This window comes from Balaenoptera acutorostrata, chromosome 1 (genome assembly GCF_949987535.1).
Source record: "Balaenoptera acutorostrata chromosome 1, mBalAcu1.1, whole genome shotgun sequence".
In the NCBI taxonomy this organism is placed as follows: Eukaryota; Metazoa; Chordata; class Mammalia; order Artiodactyla; family Balaenopteridae; genus Balaenoptera; species Balaenoptera acutorostrata.
Genome location: NC_080064.1, coordinates 102050690 through 102075534, shown reverse-complemented (window position 1 = coordinate 102075534; position 24845 = coordinate 102050690). Strand labels below are relative to the sequence as shown.

At 34.7% G+C, this 24845-nt stretch overlaps 2 protein-coding genes across 3 annotated transcripts in view; both read right to left on the bottom strand.

Annotated features, from left to right (window-relative positions):
- Positions 1–4792, bottom strand: part of SYCP1 (synaptonemal complex protein 1) — a 193019-nt gene extending 188227 nt beyond the window's left edge. For both annotated transcript variants that reach the window (XM_007169343.2, XM_007169344.2), the window contains exons 1-6: positions 4685–4792; positions 3483–3567; positions 3263–3306; positions 3027–3083; positions 1732–1896; positions 941–1008 (exon numbers count right to left, since the gene is read on the bottom strand). In XM_007169343.2, coding sequence (XP_007169405.2) covers positions 941–1008; positions 1732–1896; positions 3027–3083; positions 3263–3306; positions 3483–3567; positions 4685–4792 — 527 coding nt within the window. The remainder of the gene's footprint in view (positions 1–940; positions 1009–1731; positions 1897–3026; positions 3084–3262; positions 3307–3482; positions 3568–4684) is intronic.
- A 3532-nt stretch (positions 4793–8324) lies between these two features.
- LOC103006926 (bile acid receptor-like) lies at positions 8325–22922 on the bottom strand. The gene is made up of 10 exons (XM_007169620.2): positions 22868–22922; positions 17221–17583; positions 15075–15215; positions 14304–14401; positions 14060–14164; positions 13824–13923; positions 13046–13177; positions 12519–12644; positions 12253–12366; positions 8325–9102 (listed from the first exon to the last, which is right to left on the bottom strand). Exons 1-10 carry the CDS (start codon positions 22920–22922, stop codon positions 8855–8857), a joined length of 1482 nt encoding a protein of 493 aa, XP_007169682.2. The 3' UTR covers positions 8325–8854.
- Between the last annotated feature and the right edge of the window lie 1923 nt (positions 22923–24845).

Sequence of the window (24845 nt, the reverse complement as noted above, 5' to 3'; positions counted from 1 at the left end):
AGAGGCCAACGACATGTGTTTTAACAAGCTCTGCAGGTAATCCTGAAGCTTGCTAAAGCTTAAGAACCACTGTTCTAGAGAGAGGAACTTTTTATTGTTACTGGTTTTGTAAAATCAAAACAAGTAACTACAAACCTAATTCTTGGACTTCCCTGGTGGCACAGTGGTTAAGAATCTGCCTGCCAATGCAGGTAACACGGGTTGGAGCCCTGGTCCGGGAAGATCCCACATGCTGTGGAGCAACTAAGCCTGTGTGCCACAACTACTGACCCTGCGCTCTAGAACCCACAAGCCACAACTACTAAAGCCCGTGTGCCTAGAGCCCATGCTCTGCAACAAGAGAAGCCACCGCAATGAGAAGCCCGCGCACCGCAATGAAGAGTAGCCCCCGCTCACCGCAACTAGAGAAAGCCCGCGCGCAGCAACAAAGACCCAACACAGCCAAAAATAAATAAATAAAATAAATTAATTAATAAAAAAAAAAAGGATGATACTAAAGTTTTAAGCCAAAGTTAATGGAAGAATGATTGGGCCACTGGCAAAAACAGGAATTTGACAGTGAGAATTAGCTTGGAACAAAGTTGAGCCCTCTTCTGCAAGGGTTTCACCTAAAACAATAGTCAAACAAAAAGGTATACAATATACATAGGCAGTTGTAGATATAGGATTATCAGGTACCTTTTTCAACACTAAGTAATGGCTTCCCCTGCCTGTCATTTTAAAAAGTGAGAAGTTATTAGTCAGTGACCACAGTTTGCCAAATGCAAGAATGTAAAATAGGTATGTCTTCCTCTTCTCCACAGCACCCAGATAGAATTCTATATATCAATTAATATTATACAACAGAAAGAGCTCATTCAATTTTTGGAAATTATTTTAATAATTAGTTTGGAATAAAAAATAAATTTGTAAAGAACAAATTCATTAAATTATTACTTACTCTTTTATTAAATCTTTATTTTCTTGAATTCCTTCTTCTAATTTCAAACTTACTTTTTCATTTTCAAACTAATTTACAAGACAGAAGAATAGTTCATCACATTTTACTTAGCAAAATAAACATGAGTATATTCATTAAGCAGCATTTCTTTGCTAACATGCTATGATGGTCTATAAGAATTATTTTCTTTGAACACATAAAAGAACTTTTTTGTCACACTTATGGATATCCTATAAGAATATGGGTCTCACCTTCATCAGTCTAAAATTAGGTTTGCTGAATTATCTCCAAAATGTATCCAACAATATTTTAATGTGATATTATCTTCCCTAAACATTTTGAAATGATATTTTATCTTTCTCCTAACCCAATGTTACATTTTCTCACTTTTTCTTTCACTATGCCATAAAATTGAAGCGAAACAGGTTTAAATTTAAAGTTTTATCTACAATGTCATTTTCTAATATGATAAAAAAGACATATCAAACAAAACATCATCAGTAACAGGAACTAATAAAAATTAAAATTCTATAATTAGAATCATTAAATCAATCTTTATCTAAAGTAAATTACTATTTCCCTAGTCATTTGCATTAAGTTTCGTGCAGCCTGTCTTCCGCTCATCCTAAAGTTGAAATGCAACTAATATTAATGAAACTTCAAAAAACACCATTCTTAAAATCCACATCACAGAAACAAGATAAACCCAACTTACTCTGAAATAATACTCTAGTTTTAATAGTATTATAAGATTTACTATACTATATTTTCAATTACAAATTTCATTATACCTGTAGTTCTTGAATGGCTTTCCGCTGTGCTTCAATTATTTTTCTATTTTCTTGCAACTTGTTTTCTTTCTGCTTCAGTTCAGATTCTACACTCACTTTCCACTTCTTGATCTTTTCAGCCTCCTTATACAGTTTTGAATATAGTCTGCTCATTGGCTCCGAATTCTATTATAAAATAGGTTTTCAAAGACTGTTAATAGTTCAAAATTTTAGTATAACCAAACTACAGCTGCCTATTGAAAATATCCATGAGTATCTTAATAGTTGAGACCAAATCTCTCCTCAATTTATGCCCTAATACCATGCTGAAAGCTATATTAACTTTTTTCTAACTACTAAGGCAATATTAGCTACTTCACTAAGGTTACTGGTCACCTGACTAAGTTATTCCTTGATGAATAATATCAAATAACTTCAAAATGTGCCTAAGCCAGAAGTTAGAAATCTTTAAGTCAATGAGAGAATCTGGCTGGTTAAAAGCTAAAATAAATCAATCTACATGAAATGTGTCAATTTTAGGAATGGTCTTGAAATATTTTGGTTATACAAACAGCTTAAGGATTAACCAAAGGATATGAAGTTTAAGGTACAATGACAAGAAAAATAATAGTGAACACAAGCTCTTTCATTTAGCCTGAGGTTTTATTTGGATTTTATTTGGATTTCCTGCATCATCCCTTTCCACATTATAAGGTAAATGTCAGAGGTTTTCTTTTTTTTTTAAATCACGCTATTTTCTCCTTGCTGATAGCTTTGTTATCAAAATATATAAATAAATTCCGTATTTCTAAATTGGTGATACCATAATCCCAGCAACAAACAGATAGCACTTTACCAGGCCATGGAATTTCTCTTTGTTTTAAAGACATCTATGTGCCATAAGAATGATTTTTATAACTAAAATCAAAAGTACAGTATATCCTACAAATTCCTTAGACAGTAAACCAGCCAAACAATCATACCTATTAATTCAAGAATTGTTTGTAAAATACTGGCTTAATTCTCAACCTTTTCACACACTGCATTCATCTCCCCTTTTCCATTCTTGATTTTTATGGTTTAAAGTTAAATTGCCCCTTAAGAATTCATGCTTTTATAACTCAGGAAAATACAGAGGCCTAGTGTTTCAGCAAATTCAAAAGAAAAGCAAAGTGGCGAAAAGGTTTTAAAGAATATAACTTAACACCTTAACTAAATATTAATCCTTCTGAAGCTTCAAAAGAAAGATAAATACAAGTAATAATAAATGATACTCCAATTACAAGAAATTTAATATGGACGGAAAATCTTCTGACCTCAAAATCAGTGTCTTTTAGTCCCTCCTGGTAATGACAACTGTCAGAATTATCAACCTAAAAAATGAATAAATTTTTCCTATGAGAAAATATTTCTGATGATAGTTTCCAAATAGCAGCAATTAAATACTGAAGACTAGTAATCCAACAACTAAAGTTTTTTTTTTTCTTTTTCAAGCAAGCAATTCAATATCTAACTAAACAGGTTATATCTATATACACTATACTTAACTGACCTGTTCAAGCATGGGCAAAAAGTCAACTTTTTGTAAAGCAGGATCTGCAAGACAAAAGACAACTGGAATTAAATATGCCAACATCCTGTTTTATATATTAAGTATCATATCTGGCTTTAATGTCAAGGTTATCAATATAATACTCTTATTTGATATCTAGCAATGTGTATTTTAAAAATGTTTCTATGTAAGGTGATACATTGTTTTTCTAGTCTCCTACCTGAATCAATGTTTTTCCCATTTTTGGAGAGATTAGTCATTGCAAATGGAAAACCAAAATCATCTTCAACACACTTGTTGAAACCCTAGAAACACAAAGAAGTTCTTAAACACACTGTCCCATACCACTCTAATAACTAGCAGTGTAATATGTAATTACATATACAGTATACATCTGCTTTAAAAAGTGACTATAATTGTAAATCCTTTAATGTATAGTGTTAAAAATATCAAATGATTTTGCTCTGTAAACAAAGCAAAAATTTTTAATTTTCACTTATAAGAGAAAGCTAAACTAAAATTACATGATACATGCTTTGTAAGTACTCAGGAATAATTTTAGTGATTTTAATTAGTAGCTTAGAATATTAGTTTTCTTCAATTTCATTATGATCTTTCCCCTGGTAGAATTGAGAATTTTCTTCACTGAATAGCATTTTAATGTTATACTCTTTGGCTATAGAGACATAAGAATTTTTCTACAACATAGAAAATCAAAATATTCATTGCTTCATCCTATTTCCAACATAAAGTTCCACATAAGAAATTTATTTTTTTAATGTAATTTTTTTTTTTTTTTTTTTTTTTTGGTCGCGCTGTGCATAATGCGGGTTCTTAGTTCCCTGACCAGGGACTGAACGCATGTTCCCACCACTGAGCATGTAGTGAAAGTGCGGAGTCTTAACCACTGGACCGCCAGGAAAGTCCCCACATGAGAAATTTAAATAAATTACTAAAAAAAGCTCTATTCCTCCTTTCCAATAAGAACCTACTACACGTACGAATTTCCCTTTTATCCTGTCAACCCGGAAGCTCAGAGTCAAATTTTAACCTCAAACACTGATTTTTACCAGTATGTCAACATATTTGTCCAAATTTTCTTAATTTTCCTTGATCCTAATATTCTTCTAATTTATATTTTACTATTTCATTGTATATGTTCATAAGTTGCCTTAAATCATTTAAAGAAAGAGGATTAAAGTAAGCAGGTCCCATTATGTACGCAGAATTCCAAAGCACCAGTGATTATTTCTTTAAATGAATGATGCCTAAACACATTAAGTGTGCTCATTATTCATTCAAAGCAATGCTATTCAAAATTCTTGGGTAAGTCAGACCATATTTACTGAAAAAAATTATAAGATATCACCAGTAAGAAAGTTCACTTTGCCTCATTTACCTAATGAGTAAATGCAAATTTACCTTGAAGAAATTAGAATCTCCTTCCAAAGTCTGAGGTTTCACTGCAGATACCTGACTGCTACTTAATCTCGGTGGTACAAACAATTTAAAGGGCTTCTGCTTTTCCATTTTCTCTTCCAGTCGTAATTATCTATTGCTCAAGATGGGGGAGAAAGTGTGTTACATTGTTTCATTAATGCACTACTTATTCTATAGTAAATGGGTATATAAAGGAATGCGTGAAACGTTTGTTACCATGGAAGCCTACGGTGTCCCTTACTGCCGGGTGTTCAAAGCAGAAACATCCCCTATTTATCCCCACCATCCCCCCACCACCAATGGCCACGCTGGTGACGTCGATGGATAATCGAGAAACTCGAACTAGGCATCATCGCCGGGACAGCCTGAGAAGAAGCCCGTTACCTCCACCAGCCCTGTTAAATTGCATCACCTCGCCGGGAAGAACTAGTTGAGGTGCTTAGACGACTACGGAGAAGGCGCCGGGGGCTGCCTGCGTGAGGGAGGGCCAGTAACAAAACGTCGCCAAGCTCTGGGTTAGATTCTCAGGGAGGGAACTCGGCACACCTGCCCCCCTTACCTTTAAAAAACTAGCGGGAAACCGCGGGCTTGGTGGTCACGCGAACCGCCACCTGCTGTCTATTAGGGCAGCAGAAAGAACCAACACGAACTTCTGCCTCCGAACCTCGGAAAAAGCGGGAAATCGCTCCAGCCGAGCGGCCAGGAGGGAGGTGCCGGGCGGTTGGCGGTGTAACGGCTAAATAACGGTCGGCGGCCTCCGTTGGCCGGGGGCGGAAGACCTACATCTCGCGAGATTTCCCTTTACCTTAGTAGCAATTCTTCCCTGGATACTGTTTCTCCTTAGAATTGGCCCTGTTTAAGCTTCTCCTATTGTTAGAGAATGTGAGAGAAACTATCAGGTGCTGTGATAGAATGGAGCTGAGAGTGAAAACTCTATTTCTGTCCTCTAAGAAGAGCTCACAGCCTTAGGGAAGAAACAAGTGCAAACATAATTATAACCCCCTGTAATCATTTAATGGTAGTAATTTTCCAAGGGTTGTTGGGACCCTTAGAAAGGGACAGTGGCCTTTACAGTGGCTTGGGAGTCAGGAGAGAGCTTCACGGATGTGGTACACTTTTGTTACTGCTTCCGTAGAAAACAGAAGGGTGAATAGAGCGTTGGCTAGATAGTGAATGCGGGAAGGGGTGTTTCCGGCTGAGGGACGGTAGGCAAAGGCGCTGGAGTCGTGAGAGAGATGAGTCCAAGAGTGAGTGGGTCCAGGCAATGAGGTGTAGGTGTGTCAGGACGCAAATGGGAAAATGATGAGACTGGAGACTTAGCAGATGTGAAGGCGTCTCGAAGGCTTTTGGATTTTAGCCTTTATGGATGGGAATCTTGAGGAAGTTTGAGCGGAAAAGGACGCATGATCAAGTTCAGAAGAAAATTTGTAGTATGAAAAATGGTTTAGGTTTATGAGCCTGGAGTTAGGGAGACAGTTTTAATAGCCTGGGTGAGTAAGGTATGAGACCTGAGCTATGACAGTGCCAGTAAAGATGAAGAAAATGTGTCAAATGGAAAAGATATTTAGGAAGAAGAATTAATAGGATTTGATGGCTTTTTTAAAGTGAGCAGCAAAAGAGAGAAGTCTAAGATGACCCCCTGGTTTCAGACTTGGGCTACTAGACACAATAAATATTGTGGGTGCTAGGTACCTAGGTTTGAGCAATAAGACAATGAGTTCTGTTTTCAACATATTGACTTTGTTTTCTAACTTTCTCCATGTACTACAATATAATTGATGCTTTTCCAAAGGACTTTAGTAATATTTTTAAGTAACTCATTTTGTTTTGTATAAATTTAACCTATCAGACGGAACAGTTTCTGATAAAATTACATTTTGAGCTAGAAAGGATGATCCAGTGTAAGGCTTTCATTTTACATGAAACAGTCTAGATACCCTAAAAAAAGATAAAATACTCCCTTCAAGAGATGATACCAGGAATAAATGCACAAGATAACCCCTGGAGGGAATAATTGATACATTTAATTAATATATTTTATAAGTTGAGGGTATAAATTCAATATTCCAAATTTTTAAGTTTTACAACAGTGAAATATTCAACTATGGTCTTTTTTCTGTATTGAAAACAAAATGCTATTCCTAGTATTAAATTAACTTAAAATCACAGTATTTTATTTAATCAGATCCAGTCTTTCAAAACAATTGTGCTTCCATAGAATTTCTCACTTTCATGTATTTCACATGAAAGATTTTTAACGTTAATCTTATTCTTACAAGGATTAAAATATTTGTGGTAAGGTTTCAGGTTTTAAGAACTTTATTTTTTCTGCAAAAGATTTTTCTTCCAAAATTCATAAGCCATATTTACCTCTCAGTAAAATGGTTTTGTGTGATGCTTATGTAGAACAAAATTTTTGTGTGTTTGTACACAAAACTTAACACAATGTTTTTAGCAAAAATTTATGTGGGAAATTTCTTGAACTAAGTACATGAAATACCTAATCACTGTATGAGAACCCACATGGAACACGCCTCAAGATTGTCCCTCTGGAAGATGGGGAGGCTGAGCCGTTTATGACCAGACTCCCATGCCCAGGAGGGTTTGAGGCCTGCCCTCTCGTGACAAGTTTCCATGTGCAAGAGAAACTGTCAGTGTGCAAGGCACTGTCTTCCGCACGTGCAGGTGAAAGTAGATGGACTAAAGGGACACAATGCAGAGCATCAGTGATGTCTGTTACAGCCTGAGTGCTGATTTCCTGGCTGTGTTAAAATTCATCGTGCTGTCCACTTATGTATGCATGCTATTCTTCAGTAAAAAAAAGTTTATTTAAATATTTTTGTAGGAAATGCATGAACTACAAAGAGGGTGTCATTTCAGAAAAAGAATAAAAACTGAGATGCTTTACACTTAAGATCAAAACTTTCCCCAACTGTTTTGGCTGGAGTTTCAAGATGACCCAATCCGCTTTTGCTTGCTTCACCAACCACAGCATCTCAGAGTTCCTGACATGACATCAAAGTTTCGATGATATGGAGAATGATGCTGGCCAGGCAGTTCAACTCAGGCTTACAAATATAATTATTCATTTGGTCACTCACTCACTTGTTCACAGAGTATTTGCTGAGCTCTTAGTTGGTTAAGGACTGTGCATGGCACTGGTGATAAAATGATGATCAAGTTCTTTCTCAGCCTTCAAGGAGCTCATAGACCAGTAAGGAGGACAGATATGTCAACAATTTAAAAAAAAAAGAACTTTATTTTTTCTGCAAAAGGTGTTGGCAAATATGTCAAAATATTGTCTACCAGAATGAGCATTAAATTGTGCTGAATTTCCCAATATATGTTAACATATTTTGTTATTTTAATTTTTTCAGTATCATCTTGCCATGACAAAATTTTTAATTGGGGCTTATAAAAGATCTCTTTTTTAAAGACATTAAGGGACTTCCCAGGTGGTCCAGTGGTTAAGACTTCACCTTCCAATGCAGGGGGTGTGGGTTTGATCACCGGTCGGGGAGCTAAGATCCCACATGCCTCGGGGCCAAAAACCCAAAAAAACATAAAACAGAAGCAATATTGTAACAAACTCAATAAAGACTTTAAAAATGGTCCACATCAAAAAAAAAATCTTAAAAAAAAAGACAGTAAGAGTTGAACGAAGCTTTGTTCCTCTTTAATAATTTATAAAATGTTATAACAGAAATAAGTTTAAAATGTTAGTTCCTTATCCACCAATCTAGCCTTAAAGAGGTTCACAACTGCTTTTATTCTGATTACAACTGTTTCCACTAAATAATCTCTTTTATGTCTTCAAATAATCTATACATTTTCATTCAATTTTCTACTAAATGAAAAAAAGGAGAGTTTCTTCAGGTAAGAACTCTATTTAGTACTACTCCCTTCTGAACAAACCATGCAGTAACAATAACCATTGCTTCTTTGGGGACGAATCTTGAAAAGAATACTAGATGTCCCTCTAGTGGTGGTCCTATATTCCACAAAATTTGATGAGCCCTTGATGATGTCCATTTTATGGCGATATATTCGTAACAACAATTCTGTTCATGTTTTTCAAATCAGTATCCTGTGATCATAGCGTAAACAATCTAGATTTAGGAAGTTTAAGACAAACCACAACATTCTAAAATTTCAGCAAAGTGAATACAAATTCCATTTCTCAGAGAGTAAACTAGCCAATTTGGAGTCCTTTGTTTTCCAAATGCTAAGTATTTCTAAGTAGTTGTGATTCAGTGTTCTCAGTTCAGTGAGCCTCCCTATGAGACGAGCAAAATGCTGTAGGTCTTCTGGATGATAAATTTTCGAATATTTGTACAAAATTTGTAAAACTGGTTCTTGTAAATTTTCCACATGTTGCTTATTTTTAACGCATGGACGATCTGAAAAACATTATCACATATATCTTAATGAATATTGGAAAATGGTAGAAGATAATGAATTAATTTAAAACAAGACAGTTTTAAATAATAAAAATAGCAAATATTTACTGAACCTTTAATATAGGCCAGATTTTATGCCAGGTAACTTGCTTCTATGCAATGTTTTATTTAATCTTCATAATACTCTATGAAGAGTATTTCTTAATGATTAGACAGCATTCACTCATCCAGTCATTGTGCTGGAGATACAGCAGTGAACAGAGACTAAGCTTCCTGCCCTCATTGAGCTTATATTTTGGGTCTGGGAGGAGTAGAGGAGGAAAGAGACATATACACATTTTTTAAATAAAAATATACGACAACAATAAGTGAGAGTACAGGATAAGAATTGGGGGGGGGGGGCAGTAGCTATTTTTAAAAGGGTAATCAGAGATAAGATGACATTTAGCAGAGATCCAGGATGGTGAAGAGGGAGCCATGAAACTATCCAGGAAAGAGCTTTCCAAGCAGAAGATTTGTCAAGTACAGTAGAAGCTGTGGAAGGAGCCTGCTTGAAATTTACAGGGAACATATGCATCGAAAGCAGTGTGGCTGTGGTGGTGTTAGCAAAAGGAATAGTAATAGACACTGATAGAAAGAACTTTGGCTTTAAACTGTGTAAAATAGAAAGCCATTAAAGGGTTATGAGCAGAGGAATGACATAATCTGGTTTATGTTGTCAAAGAATCACTCTGGCTACTGTATAAAGAATAGACACTAGGGAGGCAAGGGCAGAAACAGGAAAGTGAGTTAGTAGTTTTATTAGGATGGCAGGGACAGAGAGAGTAAGAAGTGGGTGAGTTCTGGATCTATTTTGAGGCTATAGCCAACAAGACTTGTTGCATATTTGATAATGGGTATAAGAGAAAAAGAAGTGAAGGATGACTTCAAGAATTTTGGCTTATACAACTTGAAGGATGGAGATGCCATTTAGTAGAGATGGAGGAAGAATATAGAAGAATCAGGGGGCAATCAGGAGTTCACATTCAGACATGTTAAATTTTATATGCCTACGAAACATCCAAATTGAAATCTTGAGTAGGCTATTTAATGGAGCTTAGGGTAGCAGTCCAGGTTGGTATATAATTTGGGAGTTGTCAGCCTCTAGATGGCATTTAAAGCCATGAGATAGGATGAAATTTCAAAGGAAGTGCACATAGGAAAAAAGAGAACTGAGGCCTGGGACATTTTAACATTTATCAGTGTGGGAGATGAGGGGGAATTAACAAAGGAGGCAGAAAGAGCAGCAACTGAGTAGGAAAACCAAGAGAGTGTAATGTCCTGGAAATCAAGTGGAAAAAAATCATGTCAAGAAGGAGAGAGTGATCAACTGAAGCCAAATGTTAAGTGTTCTAAGAAAGAGGGAGTGATCTGCTCTGTCAAATGTAGCTGACGTGTCAAGTAAGATGAAGACTAAGAATTGACCACTGGAATCTGCAATGCCAAATTACTGAAGATTTTGGTAAGTTATGGTGGAAGGGAAAGGAGGGGACAAAATCTGACTACTGGGTTCAGAAGTAAATGAGAAGAGAGAAATGGAGGCAGGAGTATAGACAACTCTTAAATTTTTTTTTTTTTTTTTTTTTTTTTTTTTTGCTGTAATGTAGAACAGAGAAATAGGAGAATAGCTGAAAGGGGATTTGAGGTAAGGGCAGACACTATAAAACTCTTAAGAGGAAAACATAGGCAGAACACTCTATGACATAAATCACAGCAAGATCCTTTTTGACCCACCTCCTAGAGAAATGGAAATAAAAACAAAAATAAATAAATGGGACCTAATGAAACATAAAAGCTTTTGCACAGCAAAGGAAACCATAAACATGATGAAAAGACAACCCTCAGAATGGCAGAAAATATTTGCAAACAAAGCAACTGACAAAGGATTAATCTCCAAAATATACAAGCAGCTCATGCAGCTCAATATCAAAAAAACAAACAACCCAATCCAAAAATGGGCAGAAGACCTAAATAGACATTTCTCCAAAGAAGATATACAGATTGCCAACAAACACATGAAAGGATGCTCAACATCACTAATCATTAGAGAAATGCAAATCAAAACTACAATGAGGTATAACCTCACACTAATCAGAATGGCCATCATCAAAAATCTACAAACAACGAATGCTGGAGAGGGTGTGGAGAAAAGGGAACCCTCTTGCACTGTTGGTGGGAATGTAAATTGATACAGCCACTATGGAGCACAGTATGGAGGTTCCTTAAAAAATTAAAAATAGAACTACCGTACGACCCAGCAATCCCACTACCAGGCATATACTCTGAGAAAACCATAATTCAAAAAGAGTCATGTACCACAATGTTCACTGCAGCAATATTTACAATAGCCAGGGCATAGAAGCAACCTAAATGTCCATCAACAGATGAATGGATAAAGAAGTTGTGGCACATATATACAATGGAATATTACTCAGCCATAAAAAGAAACGAAATGGAGTTATTTGTAGTGAGGTGGATGGACCTAGAGTCTGTCATACAGAGTGAAGTAAGTCAGAAAGAGAAAAACAAATACCGTATGCTAACACATATATATGGAAACTAAAAAAGTAAATGGTTCTGAAGAACCTAGGGGCAGGACAGGAATAAAGACACAGACGTAGAGAACAGACTTGAGGACAGGGGGAAGGGGAAGGGTAAGCTGGGACTAAGTGAGAGAGTGGCATGGACATATATACACTACCAAATGTAAAATAGATAGCTAGTGGGAAGCAGCCGCATAGCACAGGGAGATCAGCTCGGTGCTTTGTGACTATCTAGAACAGTGGGAGAAGGAGGGTGGGAGGGAGACGCAAGAGGGAGGGGATATGGGGATATATGTATATGTATAGCTGATTCACTTTGTTATAAAGCAGAAACTAACACACCATTGTAAAGCAATTATACTCCAATAAAGATGTTTAAAAAAAAAGGCATTTTTTTAAGATGCAAGAAATTACAGCATGTTTGTAAGCTGAAGGGAATGCGCTTATAGAGAAGGCTATTTTGATGAAAATTGGTACATTTGGAATCAATGAGTAATAAAATAACCACAATCTTCATGATTTCATTGCCAAACTTAATCCAAATTTTTACTGCTAAATAGTTTTTTACCTGAAAAAAACACTGTTGTGGCTGCAAGCAGAGCATATTCAGTATTAGTAATACTAAGCTCACTCATTCTTCTACAGAAGTAATACAGTGTGGTCATAAATTCTTCAGCAATACCTAAAAAGATTAATATCAAATGTATTTTCATCAGAACACAGTGCAGACTCATATTGCCATCATCATATTTTCTCAAAGCAGTATAAGAAAATGAAACATGTCTGACAAATTTTTTCCATCCAATACAATATTTGTATTATATATAATATTACCAGTCAGCATAGCAGAAGGACAATCTTCATTGCAAAATGTTTCCATAGGATAAATAGCACTTCTATCACCACTTTGATCATGACAATTCAGTGAATGATCTGTATGATCTGATATTTTCATAGTACCTAGTTAAGGGAAAAAATATAAAGTCTGATTTTTTAAAATCTTTATTCGGATAGTAAAGTCAATCTCTCTAATCTCTGTTAAACAGGAAACATTCCCAACAAATGGTATCTTTATAATTTTTATTACTGAAACATGAATCTAGAATAATAGTTCACGCTTTATATAAACATTATATAGAAGACCCTCCAAAAATGTGTTTTCTATGATGCTATATAAGAAGAATGGCTTTCTTTAAAAGAAAAACAAAAGCTAGAACAATGAATTGGAAAACTATAAACCACTATTATGAAGTGCTTATTTGTACACTAACTAGTACAATAAAAATATAATAAAAAATAGCTCAATGTTATATAATCTGTTGCTAAATTTAATAGTAACTATTAAGATTGAGTTAGTTGACCTTTTTCACTTTCAGAAGTTGATGAAAGACATTCTTTTTGACTGTAAATTTGGGCCACATGAAGGAACATCACTTCAGTTTTTGATCCCTTCTGTAATGCAGTCTGATCCTCATTGGTCAAATTTTCAAATCCTTTATGAAAAGATCACATAATTGTTTGAAATAAATAATGAAAAGATAATTTTCAGGTATAGGATTTAACATTTTTATATTATTTACTTATGATATGAACCCTAACTGTTCCCTTAGAATAATTATGATTCCACATGGTAATATTTTGGGGCACTTTCATCAGAACCAGATAATAATAATTTCCTATGGCAAGAGCAAATTATACATAGAGCCTTGAAGAATTTATTTTCACAGAGAGTTATCTGTGCACGTAACTAGATAGCTAAGTTTTGGCCAACAGTGGCTTCACCCTTTTTTTTTTTTTTTTTTTTTTTTTGGTATGGTACAGGGAATTTTGTTTCATGTTTAATCTAAAAAACAAAAACACTTTATTTCCCAAAATAAAAATAAAATAAAACATACAACCAATCATAGTTTGTCTTAACTCGAAGTCTTTGAAGTCACTTGAATAATATTTTAAAATATTTATATTTTCATCCAACTGATTGATTAAAGCAAAGTAAACATGTTTTTAAATTTAGAAGCAGTTTTGGTAGAAAAATAGAGGGTTTTGTTTTCTTAAAATGCCACCTTCCTTTAAAACAAGGAACTTTTTAAATATTACGTATTAAATTACTTTAATTTTTTCCAAAGATAAAGTGATTACCTGGGAGTCTCTTGGTGAAATCCATTAACCTCTGTATATGTAGGACAACTCTCTCTGAGAGTCGCAAGAAGATCAGTTCAGGATTTGCATATCCCTGCAGCTAACCAACAAAAAGAAATAAGATTAATAATTTTTTTCTTTCAAATAACTGTTTAAATTTTAAACTTTTCTGATTAGGCTGTTATTTTCTAACATAATGAATTACAAATTATTTCTTGCCAGTAATGAACACATACAAATTTTTCTGTTTCTTCTAATGGAATTGTATATTTTTGATGAGCAGCCACGATGTTGTTAATGAGCTGATGTTCCTCTTGAGTTAGTTCCATGCTCTCCTGAATCTGTAAGAAAATATAGAGGGAAAACTATAATGCATACCTATTAAACAAGACATCAGCATTAAAGAAACAAGAAATTTTTTAAGGAGAGTCTTGCCACTTTTCCAGATCTAGTGGTAGGTGACACAAGCTTGTTGTTTACCCCTTCCTCTTCCACTTTGATGTTAGAGTAAAAATTATTCTTCTGCTTAAAGTTCTTTCGAAGTCTCTTTGATCTGCACTGGATTTCTGTGAGCAAACCTGTGATATTACAAAATTCACATAAAATATTTTAGGTACAACAAATAACATTATAGGATTTGATGAAAATTGTCTTACATTGTACACATATGTGATCATGAACTTGCCTTTTCACAAAGAACCTTTCTTTTCTGGTAAGCATGTACAACAGCAGTTAAATTTGCTACATTACTTACTTCTTTTCCTTCCACAGCTACCTGTCTACTTAAAACTACACAGTCATCCTAGACATAAATTAAAAATTAATTTTGCATCTCCAAATTATAAATTTAGACCTTTTTATGTTAGAGAAATTTCCACATTAATTATATCTTGGAAGCAACAGAATGTTAATTGGTACATTGAAGGGAAACCACTAATTTAAAATTCTGCTTTTTGTAGATGAATTATATAACTTTAGGTTAAGTAATATAAAAATACAAGGATTTCCAGTTAAGAAGAAAATATGATTATTACCAAAGTTAGAGCAATATAGCGTAGAACAGATTTTATGGAAATAATTACCGGGATTGGTAACTGGCTATCCTAATTTAGCAGTTGCTGGAGAAATAGCTTAAATCCAGACAAATATGTTATGTTCACACATGTTCAAAATAACTTGGAGAACGTAAGTTCCTAGTAAGGTAAGAAAAACTAAAATCCCCCTAAAAAAAAAAACCACAATGGCACTTACATTCTTCCAACATTCCTACTGCCTTACACTTTTTTAGTCTGCACTCTTGACATTTTCTACGCATGTACATGTCCATTTCACAGTGACCACCATTCTTGCAACTATATACTGCATTTTTGGTGATGCTACGTCGAAAAAACCCTAATAACAAAGCAGAGTTTTTAAAATTTTACTATTAGGTATTCTTAGCTACTTGTTTTTAACCTTCATAGTAAAAGTAATCAAGTTAACTAAATTATTTCAATAAAATGTTTTTTCCCTCAGTAAGAAGGCTTGGTTTAATACACATTTATCTGGATAATTGTTTTAATCCTCTCCTATTTGATATATCTTATTCCATGGTTGTTCCTGTCAATAATCTATTTGGAAATTAAACTAAATAACCCCAACACATTAAAACAACTCTCTATTTTCTATGGTTATAATATACCATCTAAAAGCATTTTAAAACTATATTTTACAGAATATCACGATTCCATGACACATCTCTCAAGGTTCCCTAGAAGGAATATGTGCTCATGTAAAATAAAACCATAAGGAAAGCCTCTCTTTTTCTCGCCTCACATTTCTACCTCAACTCATAAAGGAAGAGATAATTTCCAAACTTACTCCTCTGTCCTTCTTCCTTTTTAGCACTTCCCCAGATGAGAACATATTGCTAATTTATTTAGTCCAAGACGTTGAATGGGCCGTTTTGTGTGTGTGTGTGTGTGTGTGTGTGCGTGCGTGCATGCTGGGGAGAGGTGTGGAGATTCTACATTTTCCTAAATCCATGCATAGCAGTCTCTTCCCATTTCCTGTTTCATTTCCCATTCCTATGCAATAATCCCTGCTATCTTCCTCTTATTCCATTCCAAGTGAAGTTGATAAAGTTAGTCAATACCCCAATTAGAAGCCTGCCATACTCTTTCTGTAGACATGCTTGAGAGTGGGAGTTTCATGACTTAGATTCAGCAAAGGGAATAGAAACCTCAGCTTAGGTTTCAGAACTATGCCTCATTCTTCAACTTAGTTTTAACAGCAAGGCCCTGCATTTTAAGAGTAAGCAAATACTGGCCCAGCTATTCTACTCATAAAGCTGGTACCTCCTTTCCCTTAGTCTTCGTTTGGCTATTCTATGTGTGGCATGAGTGTGAGATTCTGACAATAAGACTTCACCTTGAACTTCTAGACACGTTTACCTAGTGCTGTATTGATCTAATCATTTCCAGGTTCTGCTCCAATATTTCATTTGTGAATTTAAAAAATTCAGAAGTGTTTCAAAACCTCAAAACTTCATCAAGGACTATTTTACTCTTCGAAAATGCCAATATCAATGATGATCTTCAGTGGCAGACCTCCCATATGTTTTCAACAAAGCATTCCTGGGACTTCCCTGGTGGTCCAGTGGTAAAGAATCCACCTTCCAATGCAGGGAACGCGCGTTCGATCCCTGGTTGGGGAACTAAGATCCCGCATGCCGCGGGGCAACTAAGCCCGTCCGTCTCAACTAGAGAGGCCGCGTGCCTCGAACTACAGGGTCCACGTGCTCTGGAGCCCAAGCACCGCAACTAGAGAGAGAAAACCCGCACGCCACAACTAGAGAGAAGCCCATGCACCACAACAAATAGCTCGCGCAACGCAACAAAAGTCCTGCATGCCGCAATGGAGATCCCTCGTGCCACAACTACGACTCCACACAGCCAAAAATTAAAAAATAAAATAAAATAAATAAATATTTTTTAAGAAGCATTTCCAACAAATAGACTTAGATAGAATCTTAGAAGTCATTTAATTGAAATTTCTTCCTAATTCACGAATTATACCAGCCATATGAGATGTAATAGTTAACATTCAGATCTTTTTAAAAGACATTTTTTATTCCAACATCAGATTCACCTAGGAACATGGAAACTTTCTGCCACATAAATATTTTGAATTTTATATTTAAATGTAAAAGTCTTCGTCAAAATTAAAAAGAAAACCAAATCAAAACTTCGTTAAATTCCATTTTCACATCTTTGATCCCACAGATTGATCACCTTTAAACATATCAATGGCTCTCCTTGATTTTATTTTTCACATTTTAAAGAGAGTACTCTTACATGCTTAAAATTTCATGACTCTTCAGTGAACACTAGGATTAAAGTTTTAACTTTATCCTTACCTTTGCAACCTTCACAAGTAAGTGCATTGTAATGATATCCTGATGCTTTATCACCACAAACTACACAGAGTTCTTCCTGTCCCTTAATACGAATGGAAGAATGAGTTATTCTGGACCTCTTTATTCCAGGGTAACCATCTTCAGCATCGTGGGCAACCACGTAAGTGGATTTATTTAATTCACAGGAAAGAAGTCCATACTCTCCACCACTGAACTGTGGATCCAAGCTATAAGTGTTGAGATGACTTTGTAAAGATTGGGACTGTAGAGCTGGAGGAAACTGGACAGTAGAATACTGGCAATAAGGTGATTCTTGAAAATCAGTGTCGTACAGCTGATAATTGATTTGTTCTGGCAAAATATCTAGTTTTTTTTAACACACACACACACACACACAAAAAAAACAAATGGTGAGAGTCAAGTTATTTTTCAAATTTCAAAGAGTTTTACACTCAAAGAACAGAGTTAGTTCAACATGTCCACTACATCCCAGGGACTTGCTGTCCGGCATGAGAGGCAGACAGTAAACTGAATTGCAATGCATGATAAATGCTGCCACCCCAGAAGTATGCAGAGGTTGCTCAGGAGCTGGGAGAAAGCGTTGTTAATGGCTTACATACCAATGCAGTCTATTTCCTTAAGTAGAAATGAATATTTCCCAGAGTTTGAAATGAAAGCTTTTCCCCAGCTTCTGTATTTTCTTTGTTGTGAATGAAATTGTTTTCAGTGCAATCAGATCAGTAAAGAGATGAATTAATAAATTATCCCACCCCCCCCACCAAAAAAAATCAAACTAAAATACAATTATACCAGTTATCTGGTTATTTCAAGCAAAAAAAAAATTCTTTAAACTCCCCATTTAATATACCTTAACACTCTCCTTCGCCATTTGTAGACCTGATTTAAAGTACTAGTTTCTTTTCTGTTTTATTGCCTAGCAATTCAATTATCTGGTGATAAACTCACCTACCTCGGAGGGTGACCGTAAGAATGAAATAAAATGTGATATGCAAAAGCATGTATAAAATACAAAATGATACTTAATGAGTATCTTTATTGTTATTATCAGAAGCTCCCAAACACCAACTTACTTTCTGTTTTCAGGAGGATTACTGAAATCAATCCAGAAAATTGGCTCCAAAGAGACCCAGGAATACTTAGTTGCTCTATGTCTGTATCTAGTAATATTTGTACTTTTCCTGGTGCTGAATCACAAGGTGATGAGACCTACTCTTACCCTCAAAATTCTACCCCCAAGATTGGTAAACAGTATAATTTCTATTAAATCACATAAATTATTTGCAATCTTATAGCATCCAATCCAATGCAAAGTGTTGAATAAATACCAATAACAGCCTGATATAAGAAGAAAAGTTATCAGTAAAAACAATGTAACTTTTATTTAAAGAAGAGGGCCCTTCTTGGCTGAGTATCAAAAGACTGCAGAATACTGGCTGATGTTCCGTTGGCATTGAAATCAGAGTTCAAAGTATAATATAAAAGAAAACTGCATTTAAAATTCAATTCATATTATAATCTTGATCTTTTTGGAGAAAAATCCTATTGTCTCTTGCACTCTGTTTTCTATTTCTTTCCCTTTGATAAAAATCTTATATTAAGATTAAAGTTTCAAGTACATTGAATAACTACTCTGAACTACATTTTCTAAATTGCATGTGAACTAGCTTCAGCTAACCCCTAAAAATAACTTATAATTTGCATGCTAATTCTATTTTTTTTAATTGAATACAATTTTAGACTACTGTGCTTTTTCTTCTTTACATTTGATTCTGGCTTACAGCATTTTGGTATTTCTGATTTTTGAAAGTAATTATGTTCTCTGGCAGGGAGTAATTGAAAGTCTTTGGTTCATTTGTTAATTTCTTTTTAAAAAAACCTCTGATTAACCATAATTCCCACCAAAAAAAAAAGTTTTATTAACTATTACACTGTAGTTTTTTGTTACACACCGTAGTACTGCACTGGTTCAGCAAGACAATACCCATCAGATGCAGTGACATAAGTATTGGCCATTCTCTGGTCCAATTTTCACTTCTTCATTAGTAGATGCTAAAATAGAACCTGAAGGAAACAAAAATTTTGTAGACTTTTTGAAAGTATGATTATCAAATCAGTATGATTTTATAAAAGTATAATACTGTTTTTGAAAAATAAAGAATTTAGCAGACTTTATACAAGACATTTATATTTACACTTTAACTGGAAGAATATTGATTTTTCATATCTCTACATACCAAATTATTTAATTTTGACAATTTCTTATTGCTCAGTTCTTTAAAATAACTTGAATCTTGGTAATAATCACTATGGCTCTTGAAAGGGGACCAAGCTTTGGAGTTAGACTTCATACACTGCCTTTTCCACTTATTTATGGGTCATTTTTACACCTCCCTGAACCTTAGTTTCCTCATTTGTAGAAGAGAAAGAATGAAACACACCTAGCCAAGTTATTGGGAGAGTTTAATTAATGTGTTTAAAATCCAGCACAGTTCTTGACTTAATAACTGAGTCCTATAATCATTATTCTAATAGTTTTGCTAGATCTCAGTGTTCTAAATTTAGATGAATTAGGAAGAAAAAATACACTTTTTCATGAAGGAAATTAAAGAGGAGGAAAAGAATGGCTTTCATAGCACTTTATTTAATCTTCTAAGTCCTTTGTAAATATTTTTCATAGCACTGTGATATGCTAAGTATTAAAACATTAATTTTGGTTCTATGTGACTAATGAAAATAGTTTTTTGATTACTGAAAAAGTGTTTTATTTTTAATAGTAAAGACTAAAATTCATAAGCTATTATGAGGGAAAATTATTCAAAATCTAAGATGATCCCTTATGGGAAAAAAAACTATTTTTGTTATTTCCTAGGTAGGAATACTGCATCTTTGAATAGACTTAAACAGGAAATCACAGTTAAAGAAATTGGAAATTATTAAAAGAAAATAAAGGTCACTCTAGAGTCCATGATATTTTATAGCTTTATCCTCTCTATTCGAAAGTAAAGACTGTTTTCACCTTTTAAAAGAACCAAAAAAGAAGAAAATGGGTTTTAAAACATACCAAAAGATATACATGACAAACTTCTGAGACAGCTTCTGAGATCATATTGAAAAATCTTTTACTTAGATTTATTTCTCATGTGATGGGGTCATGGCAAAGGTTTCTACATACGTGAAGATGATTAAAATAGTAATATCTCTGCAGTTTGTCTCCGGTATTATTTAATAGGCTCTAGGTTCCTTTAAAAGTACTTAAATCTCCCACTCTCTGACAGCATAGCAGCAGTCATGTAGAAGAAGTGCTGAATAGAACAGACGAAGCAAAAGTGGTACCCCCAAATAAGTGCACTTTCAAAATGAAGTTTTCCTTGAAAAGTAAAGATTAAAATCAATAGGATCAGTATTACAACAGGTTAATTAGCTCTCCATATGAAAAGAATTCTAAGTGCTATCGGTTTAATTTGTGTCATCTTCTTTAGCAATAATCCTGTTTAGTTCTTTCCAAACTTCTCTTTTGAGTCTCCATTTGATTTTAGAAAATTCCAAATGAATGTGAAAACTTGAAGTTGTTACTCACCCTTCCTTTAAAATTCCTGCTTTTAGCATTAGGCTTTATATAATATTAAATAAATATCTGAAAATTAAAAAGTATTTGGTACTCCTTTTTTTTGCTGAGCAAGATTTCTTTTAAGAAATAATACAGAATAAATTAGAGGTAGCACATTAAAACAAAACTGGTAATATCCTGGCAAATACACACAGAAGTATCTTACAACAATGCTGCTGTCAGGGTTCATATCATAAATAACAATGTTCTCAAACCAAGTCCTTCCAATACTGATAAATAAATGCCCCCAAATATTGTCTAAAGCAGAAATGTCTTTATCAGTTTATGGACTACAGGCATACCTCAGAGATACTGCGGGATTGGTTCCAGACCACCAAAATTAAGCAAATATCACAATAAAGCAAGTCACATACATTTTTTTGTTTCCCAGTGCATATTAAAAGTTATGTTTATTTTATCCTGTAGTCTACTAAGTGTGCAATAGCATTATGTCTTTAAAAAAAGACCTTGTTAAAAATACTTTATTGCTAAAAAAAGTAATCATTATCTGAGCCTTTAGCAAGTCATAATCTTTTTGCTGGTGGAGGGTCTTGCCTCAGTGTTGCCGGCTGCTGACTGATCAGGGTGGTGGCTGCTGAAGACTGGGATGGCTGTGGCAATTTCTTAAAATAACTATGAAGTTTCCCTCATCAATCGACTCTTCCTTTCATGAACAATTTCTCTGTAGCATGCACTGCTGTTTCCTAGCAGTTTACCCACAGTAGAACTTCTTTCAAAATTGAAATCAGTCTTTCAAACCCTGCCTGTGTTTTATCAACTAAGTTTATTTAATATTTTAAATCCTTTGTTGTCATTTCAACAACCCTCATAGCATCTTCACCAGGGGTAGATTCCATCTCAAGAAACCACTTTCTTTTCTCATCCATAAGAGGCAACTCCTCATCCATTCACGTTCTATCATGAGATTGCAGCAATTCAGTCACATTCATGCTTGACTTCTAATTCTAATTCTCTTGCTATTTCCACCACAACTGCAGTTACTTCCTCCACTGAAGTCTTGAACCCCTCAAAGTCATCTATAAGGGTTGGGATCAACTTCTTCCAAACTCCTGTTAATGTTGATATTTTTACCTCTTCCTATGAATCACGAATGTTCTTTTTTTTTTTAAGGTGTGTGTGTGTGTTTTTTTGTTTTGTTTTTGGCCTCAATGCATAGCATGTGGGATCTTTGTTCCCCAAGTAGGGATCGAACCTGTGCCCCCTGCAGTGGAAGCGTGGAGTTTTAACCACTGGACCGCTAGGGAAGTCCTTGAATGTTCTTAATGGCATCTAAAATGGTGAATCCTTACCAGAAGATTTTCAAGTTACTTGGTCCAGTTACATCAGAGGAATCACTAGCTGCGGCAGCTATAGCCTTACAAAATATATTTCTTAAATAATAAGACTTGAAAGTCAAAAGCCATGGGCTGTAGAATGGCTGCTGTGTTAGCAGGCATAAAAACAACATTAAACTTACTATACATCTCCATTAGAACTCTTGGGTGACCAGGTGCATTGTCAATGAGCGGTAATATTTTAAAAAGAATCTTTTTTCTGAGCAGTACATTTCAACAGTGGACTTAAAATATTCAGTAGACCATGTTGTAAAGAGATGTGCTGTCATCCAGACTTTGTTTTTCCATTTATAGAGCACAGGCAGAGTAGATTTAGCATAATTCTTTAGGGCCCTAGGATTTTCGGAATAGTTAACTGAACATTGGCTACAACTTCCAGTCACCAGCTGTATTAACCCCTAACAAACAGGAGAGTCAGCCTTTCCTTTGAAGCTTTGAAGCCAGGCATTGACTTCTCCTCTCTAGCTATGGAAGTCCTAGATGGCATTTTCTTCCAATGTAAGGTTATTTCATCTACATCTGTTGTTTAGTGTAGCCACCTTCATTCATTACTTAGGTACGTCTTCTGGATAACTTGCTGCAGCTTCTTCATCAGCACTTGCTGCTTCACCTTGCACTTTTACGTTATGGAGATGGCTTCTTTCCTTAAACATCATTAACCCACCTCTGCTAGCTTCAAACTTTTCTCCTGAAGCTTCCTCATCAATCTCAGCCTTCATAGAATTGAAGAGAGTTAGGGCCTTGCTCTGGATTAGGCTTTGGCTTGAAGGAATGTTGTGGCTGGTTTGATCTTCCATCCAGACCACTAAAACTTTCTCCATATCAGCAATAGGGCTGTTCCACTTTCTTATTGTTTGCGTGTTCACTGGGGAATCACCTTTAATTTCCTTCAAGAACTTTTCCTTTGCACTCACAGCTTGGCTAACTGTTTGGCACAAGAGGCCTAGCTTTTGACCTATCACAGCTTTTAACATGCCTTCCTCACTATGCATAATCATTTCTAGCTTTTGATTTAAAGTGAGAGACATGAGACTCTTCCTTTCACTTGAACACTTAGAGGTCATTGTAGGGTTATTCAGTGGCCTAATTTCAATATAGTTGGGCCTCAGAGACTAGGGAGGCCTAAGGAGAAGTGGGCAGACGGGAACCAGGCAGTTAGTGGAGCAGTCAGAACACGCAGCATTTATCAATTAAGTTCAATGGGTGAACTTTAAGTTCTTTATATGGGTGTGAGTTCATGGTGCCCCAAAAAATTACAATGGTAACATCAGAAATCAATGATCACAGATCACCATAACAAATATAATAATAATGAAAAAGTTTGAAATATTAAGAGAATTACCAAAAGATGACACAGAGACACAAAGTGAGCTAACTGCTGTTGGAAAAAATGGTGCCAATAGACTTGCTCAGTGCAGGGTTGCCACAAAACTTCAAGTGGTAAAAAACCCAGTATCTGCAAAGCTCAACAAAGCAAAGTGCAGTAAAATGAGGTATGCTTGTAGTTATAATCCAGGGCATATATGGGACATAAACATAAAAAGGCCATTGATTAAAATATGCCTTTTAAAATATGAACTATTTTTCTCTTTTATATGCTTATAGTAATAGTTGCATTATTTTCTACATAAAATGTTCACTAATTAAATTTTTCTTCAGACTTCTAAATGTCTAATAGAAGTATTATAATACATATGCATGGTAAAACAAAACTTTCAGAAATAATATGCTTATAAAATTAGTTTAAAAACAAATTATTAATAACATAGAGAGAGGTATATAATCAAAAACTTCCTATCCTATTAAAGTAAAGAGAAAAATTACAGTGGGCTTGGAATGATTCTGTTTCATTACCTTCCTAGTAAATATTTATTTAAAGAGAAAATAACTTAGTTAAGAGAGGAGATTTTATCAAGAGGATCAATTTGGCCTGCGTAAAGTCTATTTTTTTCTTTAACAAATATAACTTTATCAAAAACCATATTTTTCACAGATTGTGATAGCTATTTTACTGAAAAGATGAGTAATCGCACAAATGAATTTGCATCTCCTCTGCTTTAACCATAAATTGTTCTTAGTAAATCTTCACGTCTAAAACCTTAACAGGAAAAACATATTGATTACTGAGAACTATATCTATATGTTAAAGAATTTTACAGTTTTCATATTTTTACTCTTGTAATATATGTCATTTGAATCATGAATAATGCATTGCTTATTGACATAATTGACATAATTGAAAAGTATATTGCTTCACAAAAAAAACATTTTAGTTTTCCTAGTAGCATCTACTAAAAAATGAGTGATAGTGCTATATGACACATAATTATAAAAAGGTTTTTTATGGTAGTGCTTCTTTGAGCCAGAATTCTCTGAGCTTATTGGAACCAGGAAAAATGAAAAGAATATATTTGAATAATAAAACAAATTAAGGCTTCTTGATTCCTCCATAAGTATCTGTCCTTTTAACTTTTGAATACAGGGAGGAATTTATACTGTGAAGTCTTCTCATACTTTTATTATACAGCTTTATCAAGATGTAATTTACATAACATCATATTCATTCTATTAAATTCACTGTACAGTTCAGTGGTTTTTAGAATATTCAGAGTGTGAAGCTATTACCATCATCTAATTCCAGA